The 9071-nt window shown below is 38.2% G+C and overlaps 2 protein-coding genes across 8 annotated transcripts in view; both read right to left on the reverse strand.

Annotated features, from left to right (window-relative positions):
- Positions 1 to 2393: 2393 nt before the first annotated feature.
- On the reverse strand, positions 2394 to 3769 carry LOC147846635 (uncharacterized). Its single transcript, XM_087236591.1, has 2 exons — positions 3544 to 3769; positions 2394 to 3513 (listed from the first exon to the last, which is right to left on the reverse strand). The coding sequence occupies exons 1-2, from the start codon at positions 3680 to 3682 to the stop codon at positions 2630 to 2632; spliced, it is 1023 nt and encodes a 340-aa protein (XP_087092717.1). The 5' UTR covers positions 3683 to 3769; the 3' UTR covers positions 2394 to 2629.
- Positions 2394 to 9071, reverse strand: part of donson (DNA replication fork stabilization factor DONSON) — an 11189-nt gene continuing 4511 nt past the window's right edge. Inside the window, exons 4-11 of one of the 7 annotated variants that reach the window (XR_015476035.1) lie at positions 7238 to 7416; positions 6743 to 6921; positions 5867 to 5966; positions 5632 to 5769; positions 5079 to 5277; positions 3970 to 4188; positions 3296 to 3847; positions 2394 to 2806 (exon numbers count right to left, since the gene is read on the reverse strand). Coding sequence is in view for 1 of the 7 variants with exons in the window: in XM_087236579.1 (XP_087092705.1) it covers positions 3710 to 3847; positions 3970 to 4188; positions 5079 to 5277; positions 5632 to 5769; positions 5867 to 5966; positions 6743 to 6921; positions 7238 to 7416 (1152 nt within the window). In the remaining 6 variants the exon portion in view is untranslated. Of the gene's footprint in view, positions 3848 to 3969; positions 4189 to 5078; positions 5278 to 5631; positions 5770 to 5866; positions 5967 to 6742; positions 6922 to 7237; positions 7417 to 9071 lie in introns of all 7 variants that reach the window. The other 6 variants (XR_015476032.1, XR_015476034.1, XR_015476030.1 and 3 more) reach the window with 6 other exon arrangements.

Here is a 9071-nt window from a genome sequence, read left to right on the forward strand (position 1 = left end):
GGAGCTGCTGCACATGTTGCTGTATGTTTAGGGCTCAAGATGACATGAGTGTTAAAATACCACCTGATGCAACAATATCAGCACATGGAGAACAGTAACACACACCATGCTGCGTTTGCATGCCTTTAGCGGATTACACATGACCATGCTCATTTCTGTCCTCTCTTTTTGTTCTTACTCATGCTCTGAATACATTATTAATTGAATTTACGACATTTGTTTTTAGCTAAGTGGTTGCAAACAATTGATATAGGCGGAATTTAAACATATTATAAGTAGTAGTGTTCTTAATCCGTTTCAATTCAGCCCGTATTAATTGCCTGCGTCCACTTAGCTTAAAACAAATGTAGTAAATGCACTGAATCATCTCGTTCAGCGTATGTTTGAGTATTCTGAATGTATATAAAGCAGTGGCTGTGAAACATTAGACTCGTGGCACACATGGATCCGCTTCTGGATGAATTTCCTGGCTCCATTACAAGCATTTACACCTCAATCACTCCAAGAAACTCCAGCGCTATTTTAAGCTTGTGGTACAATTCACTGATTTACAGTTCATGAGGAACAATAACACTGAGATCAGGCAGCAACGACCAGCTGCTTTTCATCTAAATTAATGATGCATTTAGATTTAATCATGCAACAAAACATGTTCAGATGTGAATCGCTCTTTATTAAAAGTTGAAATCTGACTAGATCCTGTATATAAAGGTTACAATTTTTAAGTACACAATTAATATTGAAATTTATATAAACATACACACTCACTGGCCACTTTATTAGGTACACCTTACTAGTAGCGGGTTGGATCCCCTTTTACCGTCAGATTTGTCTGCTGCACATCCATGAGATCTGGTGACTGTGGAGGCCATTTGAGCACAGTAAACTCATTGTCATGTTCTAGAAACCAGTCTGAGAAGATTCAGGCTTTATGACATGGTGCGTTATCCTGCTGGAAGTAGCCATCAGAAGATGGAGACACTGTGCTCATAAAGGGATGGACATGGTCAGCAGCAATACTCAGGTAGGCTGTGGCGTTGATGCTCAATTGGTACTAATGGACCCAAAGAGTGCCAAGAAAATCTCCCCCACACCATTACACCCCCACCACCAGCCTGAACCGCTGATACAAGGCAGGATGGATCCATGCTTTCATGTTGCTGATGCTAAATTCTGACCCGATCATCTGAACATGGCAGCAGAAATGGAGACTCATCAGAGCAGCAACGTTTCTCCAATCTTCTATTGTCCAGTTTTTGTGAGTCTGTGTGAATTGTAGCCTCAGTTTCCTGTTCTTAGCTGACAGGAGCGGCACCCAGTGTGCTCTTCTGCTGCTGTAGCCCATCCGCCTTAAGGTTGGACGTGTTGAGCGTTCAGAGATGCTCTTCTGCAGTGGTCATTTGAGTTACTGTTGCCTTTCTATCAGCTGGAACCAGTCTGGCCATTCTCCTCTGACCTCTGGCAACAACAAGGCATTTGCGCCCACAGAACTGCCGCTCACTGGATATTTCCTCTTTGTCGGACCATTCCCTGTAAACCCTAGAGATGGTTGTGCATGAAAATCCCAGTAGATCAGCAGTTTCTGAAATACTCAGAGCAGCCCGTCTGGCACCAACAACCATGCCACATTCAAAGTCACTTAAATCCCCTTTATTCCCCATTCTGATCCTCAGTTTGAACTGCAGCAGATCGTCTTGACCATATCTACATGCACTGAGTTGCTGCCATGTGATTGGCTGATTAGAAATGTGTTGAGCAGTTGGACAGGTGTACCTAATAAAGTGGCCAGTGAACGTGGAAAGTTCACTCAAATCATTATTTCATCAGCATTTTATTTATTCATAAGTATTTTACACCAACTAATGCCTAAATTATTTCACAAAATTATTAAACACCATTTTGCTTTTTTTATATCCTAAATTTTGATGCATGAGAGGCTAAAATCAAGAAATACATCAACCTATTTAATATTGTTAGTGTGAGTGATGAATACACTCAGAGGATTTCAGCTGTCAGAAATATGATTATGAATGATTTAGATTAAACATGCACTTCAGAACATCTTATTTTCTGTTTTTCAGCTAAAGTAACTGACCAACAGTCCCCCAAAATATAATCTAAAACACATTAAACCCCATTAAAAAAATCATAACGGGCCATCCAGAAGTTTAATGAGATATGAATATTCATGTGCGAGTGTTTGCATGTCATGAATAGGCATATGAAATTAAAATAGAAATATTAAACTTATTTTTCATTGATAATTTATTTGTAAAGTAATTACTATGTAATAAGCACTAGCACTAATGTATGCTCAATCTTACTCCTGTCAGACACACTTCATTATTGGCTTTAAACATCATTTTATGTTTATTATGAGGCACAAAGCAAGAGATATTTCAACCCGTTTAATATTATAAAGTCATACAGGTGTGATGAACACACTCCGAGGATTTCAGCTCAGAAATATGATTGAGTTTTGGACAGATTAAACACTTAATAAACAATACAGACATCAGTTTAAAATTCAGCTTTACATCACAATTCAGCATTAAAACATGATTAAAATCACACTACAGGCTGTCCACAGCTCCGTGTGTGTGTGTGTGTGTGTGAACAATACACCATGTCAGAATGCGTGTGTGATGTGAATACTCCTGCTTGTCGGAGTGTGTGTGTGTGTGTGTTTTATGCGAATATTCCAGCCTGTTGGAAAGTGTGTGTGTGTGTGTGTGTGTGTGTGCGTTATGTGAATACTCCTGCTTGTCAGAGTGTGTGTGTGTGTGTGTTGTGTGAATATTCCTGCCTGTTGGAGAGTGTGTGTGTGTGTTGTGTGAATATTCCTGCCTGTTGGAAAGTGTGTGTGTGTGTGTGTGTGTGTGTGTGTTATGTGAATATTCCTGCTTGTCAAAGTTTGTGTGTGTGTGTGTTGTGTTGTGTGAATATTCCTGCCTGTTAGAGAGATAAAGAGAAAGAGAGAGAGAGAGTGTGTGTGTGTGTGTGTTATGTGAATATTCCTGCTTGTCAAAGTTTGTGTGTGTGTGTGTGTGTGTGTGTGTTGTGTTAATATTCCTGCCTGTTGGAAAGTGTGTGTGTGTGTGTGTGTGTGTGTGTTATGTGAATATTCCTGCTTGTCAAAGTTTGTGTGTGTGTGTGTTGTGTTGTGTGAATATTCCTGCCTGTTAGAGAGATAAAGAGAAAGAGAGAGAGAGAGTGTGTGTGTGTGTGTGTTATGTGAATATTCCTGCTTGTCAAAGTTTGTGTGTGTGTGTGTGTGTTGTGTTAATATTCCTGCCTGTTGGAAAGTGTGTGTTTGTGTGTGTGTGTGTGTTATGCGAATACTCCTGCTTGTTGGAGTGTGTGTGTTATGCAAATATTCCTGCCTGTTGGAGAGAGAGAGTGTGTGTGTGTGTGTGAGATGCAAATATGTCTGACTGACAGTGTGTGTGTGTAATGTGAATATTCCTGCCAGTTCGAGTGTGTATGTTGCGAATATTTCTGACTGACAATGAAGTGTGTGTGTGTGTGTGTGTGTGTGTGTGTGTGTGTGTGTGTGTGTGTGTGTGTGTATATAATGTGAATTTTCCTGACAGTCCGAATGTGTGTGTGCATGTGATGTGAATATTCCTGCCAGTCCGAGTGTGTGTGTGAGTGTCTTGAATATTCCTGCCTGTCGGAGCATGAGTGTGTGTGTTGACTGCAGCTGGTCTCAGGTCCTCCAGCTGTATGAACAGTCCCTCATCTGCAGTTGTCTGAGTGCTGCCTTTCCCAGAATGCTTGGCGCCGCCAGCTGCTGAACGGAGCTCTGCTGTAGGCCACACCTGAGCAGATCCTGGACAACACACTCCTGAAATCACACACACACAAATAAACACATAACAACACCGTTTCTGTGTTTGTCAGAATAAACGCATCAAACACAGATCTCAGCAGGTGTGTGTGTGTGTGTGTGTGTGTGTGTGTGTATACCGTGTGCTCCTGCGTGTGTGTGCCGGGGCTAATGGGGATGTTGAGGACAGCTGTGGGCTCGTGTGTGTATAGAGACGCGGTAAACTGTCCTCTCTGAGCCGCTTTCAGCAGCAGCGTCAGAGCGTGCACACAGTGAGGCATTATGGGTCCCGTCACCTCCAGACTGCACACGTCCTCATAACCCGCTCGCACCTGAGTCTTCACGTTCACCGTACGAGCCTGAGTAAACAAGACATTATTGAATTGAATTATTATTCATATGATTAATATGAATGCCAATAATGTTAGTCGTTTAAAAAGCTTAAAAGTGAAACATTTAGCAACATAATCAAATGTTCCCTGTCATATTTAGGCATTTTTGCATTATTTTATAATAATAATATAATCAATATATTAATAAATATAATAATAATAAATATATAGTAATATAATAAATATAGTAAATGTATAATCAACATAAATATATAATAATAACAATAATAATAATAATAATAATAATAATAATAATAATAATAATAATCAATATATAATAAATAACTAGTAATATAATCAATATTATATATAATCAACATAATATATAATAATAAATGTATAATATTAATAATAATCATCATCATCATAATCATCATCAATATAATAAAAATATATAATAATAATAAACATAATATAATATAATATATAATAATAATAATAATAATAATAATAATAAGTCTATAATAATATAATCAAAGCAATAATAAATATATGATCAATATAATAATAAATATATAATAATATAATCAATATAATAATAAATATATAATATTACAATCAATATAATAATAAACATAATAATAAATATATAATAAAATCAATATATTGTATATATTATATGAATAAATTATCAACAAAATCAAAAATAAAATCAAATGCCAGCATGTGCGGAAACACACACAGACACACCACGCATTCACATTTAGAGCACCAATAATGCAATAAAATAAGTGAAAAAAATACCTGTATGAGTGTATGAGTGTGGGTGGCAAATACACCACAGCAGCAGTGGAGAAAGCAAAGTGTAATTGTGTGCTTGTGTGTGTGTGTGTGTGTGTGTGTGTGTGTGTGTGCACCTTGAGCGCGTGCAGTGTGGCTCCTCTGAAGGCTGTCGGGGCCAGCAGTGTTGGAGGAAGTCCAGCCTGAGATCCGGCTCCGGCCACCAGACTCTTACAGTTCATCAGGAAGTTGAGCAGGGTGAAGGTGTTTGAACCCTCCACCAGAACCACAGACTCGGGCCGGCGGTCCAGACGAACCTCCCGGTGCTCTTTACGACTGACGCATCATTAAGAAACGCAGCAAACAGAGCTCTGAACACTCATAACAATCATAAACCATGCTCTGGCAGCATTCACAGTATCTGAGGAATCGAGCAGTGATGGATGATGTGATTGATCACTGTTAACCAGGTGCTGAATGTTGAGCAAGCATTATTACAGGTAACAGCATGCACAACACTGGATAAATCACGGCAACAGAATGCAATATCTTATTTTCATCACATAAAAAAGCCAGACTTCACATGTTAATACTGATTAATTTATATGTTGCCAGACTGCGATCTTTGCAGAAAAAATATGACTAAAAATTATTAATATTGATATAATAATCGATGCTTGTAAAGGATACAGTTTAATAGAAATGGCATCTGGTTTCTTGATTTTGTCTTGAACGCCCATCTCCTTCAGCCATGAAAAGCCCCCATCATCATCTTCGTCGTCATCGTCTTCCTCCTCATCTTCTTCATTCCCGCTGTGTTCACTCAGCCTGTAAACAGATGAGCAGAGGATTGATGATGGCTTGATGATCTTCTGTGAACTGAACTCTGATCAGTTATGATGCGTTTAATGCGTTTAATGCTCACTGAGCGCCGCTGGTCATTTCTTCACTGTCTGCAGGCTGAGATGAACTCTGACCTCTGCTCTTCCTCTTCTCCTCCAGCAGAGGGAGAGAAAACTCGATTCCTGAACACAACAAACAAACATCAGCTCTGCTCATTATTTGGAAGACATTAACTGTACTTCTGAAAAATAAAAATCAATCAATCTATCTATCTATCTATCTATCTATCTATCTATCTATCTATCTATCTATCTATCTATCTATCTATCTATCTATCTATCTATCTATCAATCTATCTATCTATCAATCTATCTATAATTCCTCTTTACCAGACCATTCTCTGTAAACCCTATGGTTGTGCATGGTTGTGAGATGGTTGTGCATGAAAATCCCAGTAGATCAGCAGTTTCTGAAATACTCAGAGCATTTCATCTGGCATTAACAACCATGCCACGTTCAAAGTCACTCAAATCCCCTTTCTTACACATTCTGATGCTCGCTTTGAACTGCAGCAGATCGTCTTGACCATGTCTACATGCCTAAATGCATTGAGTGATGCCATGTGATTGGCTGATTAGAAATGTGTGTTATCGAGCAGTTGGACAGGTGTACCTAATAAAGTGGCCGGTAAGTGTGACTACTATATACTAACAAAAATAGCAGAATATAAATTTTTAAAAATGCATAAAATAGATGTTCATTTGTAAAAGAAATAATACAAAATAAAATAAAACTACACAATAAATCAAAATATTAATTCTACATGTACATACTTAGTTCAAAGTGCATACAGTGGTGAAATCACTACAACTGAAAAATACCAATGAAACAGTACTGTTGCTCGTTTCTGAATGCATCTAATTTGTTTTTTGTTGTGTATATTTGTTGTGCGTCTCACCATCTGACTTCATGGCATCTCGGAGTCCTCTAGTGGTGGGCGACAGCAGTGCAGTGACGCCTGCAGATCCGCTCAGACCGGCTGCTCTAAACAGCACAGTGAACTGATACGAGCACACGTAGAAATACGGACAGAGCCGAGCTTTCAGCAAACTGTAGAGAGACGTCAGACTCACACACCTGCAGAACACACACACACACACACACACACACACACACACACACACACACACACACACACACACACACACACACACACACACACACACACACACACACACACACACACACACACACACACACACACACACACACACACACACACACACACACACACACACACACACACACTGTCCTTATTCTTGACGCAACAGCTTATACACTGCTTGATGTTGCAAACTGATTTATCAAAAACATCTTCAAAAACTGACAAGCAAACTGATAGCGAGACATCCTGCTCTTGATCTTTAAAGCTGAATTTGTTTTTTTCCCTCACCAGTCGCTCATGAGGCTCTGCTGTAGCACTGCGTCCTGCGCCCACGGAACACACTGGCCAGAAAACTTGCGTTCAGCGCCGATGCGTGGAAAGAGAGAGAGCCAGGGCAGAGATGGGTGCTGCCAGTACTGAAGACTCTGCTGGAAACCACAGCGCAGCTCCGCACAGCCCCGGGGCTCCTGCAACACACAACACAACTGCATTAGTTCCTTTTATTGGGATGCATCAAATGTCAAAAACTCCAAACACAATGAAAATACACCTGAAAAACTCCAAACACAATGAAAATACACCTGAAAAACTCCAAACACAATGAAAATACACCTGAAAAACTCCAAACACAATGAAAATACTGCTGAAAAACTCCAAACACAATGAAAATACACCTGAAAAACTCCAAACACAATGAAAATACACCTGAAAAACTCCAAACACAATGAAAATACACCTGAAAAACTCCAAACACAATGAAAATACACCTGAAAAACTCCAAACACAATGAAAATACTGCTGAAAAACTCCAAACACAATGAAAATACTGCTGAAAAACTCCAAACACAATGAAAATACTGCTGAAAAACTCCAAACACAATGAAAATACACCTGAAAAACTCCAAACACAATGAAAATACACCTGAAAAACTCCAAACACAATGAAAATACACCTGAAAAACTCCAAACACAATGAAAATACTGCTGAAAAACTCCAAACACAATGAAAATACTGCTGAAAAACTCCAAACACAATGAAAATACTGCTGAAAAACTCCAAACACAATGAAAATACACCTGAAAAACTCCAAACACAATGAAAATACACCTGAAAAACTCCAAACACAATGAAAATACACCTGAAAAACTCCAAACACAATGAAAATACTGCTGAAAAACTCCAAACACAATGAAAATACACCTGAAAAACTCCAAACACAATGAAAATACACCTGAAAAACTCCAAACACAATGAAAATACACCTGAAAAACTCCAAACACAATGAAAATACTGCTGAAAAACTCCAAACACAATGAAAATACACCTGAAAAACTCCAAACACAATGAAAATACACCTGAAAAACTCCAAACACAATGAAAATACACCTGAAAAACTCCAAACACAATGAAAATACTGCTGAAAAACTCCAAACACAATGAAAATACTGCTGAAAAACTCCAAACACAATGAAAATACTGCTGAAAAACTCCAAACACAATGAAAATACTGCTGAAAAACTCCAAACACAATGAAAATACACCTGAAAAACTCCAAACACAATGAAAATACTGCTGAAAAACTCCAAACACAATGAAAATACACCTGAAAAACTCCAAACACAATGAAAATACACCTGAAAAACTCCAAACACAATGAAAATACTGCTGAAAAACTCCAAACACAATGAAAATACTGCTGAAAAACTCCAAACACAATGAAAATACTGCTGAAAAACTCCAAACACAATGAAAATACTGCTGAAAAACTCCAAACACAATGAAAATACACCTGAAAAACTCCAAACACAATGAAAATACTGCTGAAAAACTCCAAACACAATGAAAATACACCTGAAAAACTCCAAACACAATGAAAATACACCTGAAAAACTCCAAACACAATGAAAATACTGCTGAAAAACTCCAAACACAATGAAAATACTGCTGAAAAACTCCAAACACAATGAAAATACACCTGAAAAACTCCAAACACAATGAAAATACACCTGAAAAACTCCAAACACAATGAAAATACACCTGAAAAACTCCAAACACAATGAAAATACTGCTGAAAAACTCCAAACACAATGAAAATACACCTGAAAAACTCCAAACACAATG

Source organism: Danio rerio, chromosome 1, assembly GCF_052040795.2.
Source record: "Danio rerio strain M-AB ecotype USA chromosome 1, GRCz13ab, whole genome shotgun sequence".
In the NCBI taxonomy this organism is placed as follows: Eukaryota; Metazoa; Chordata; class Actinopteri; order Cypriniformes; family Danionidae; genus Danio; species Danio rerio.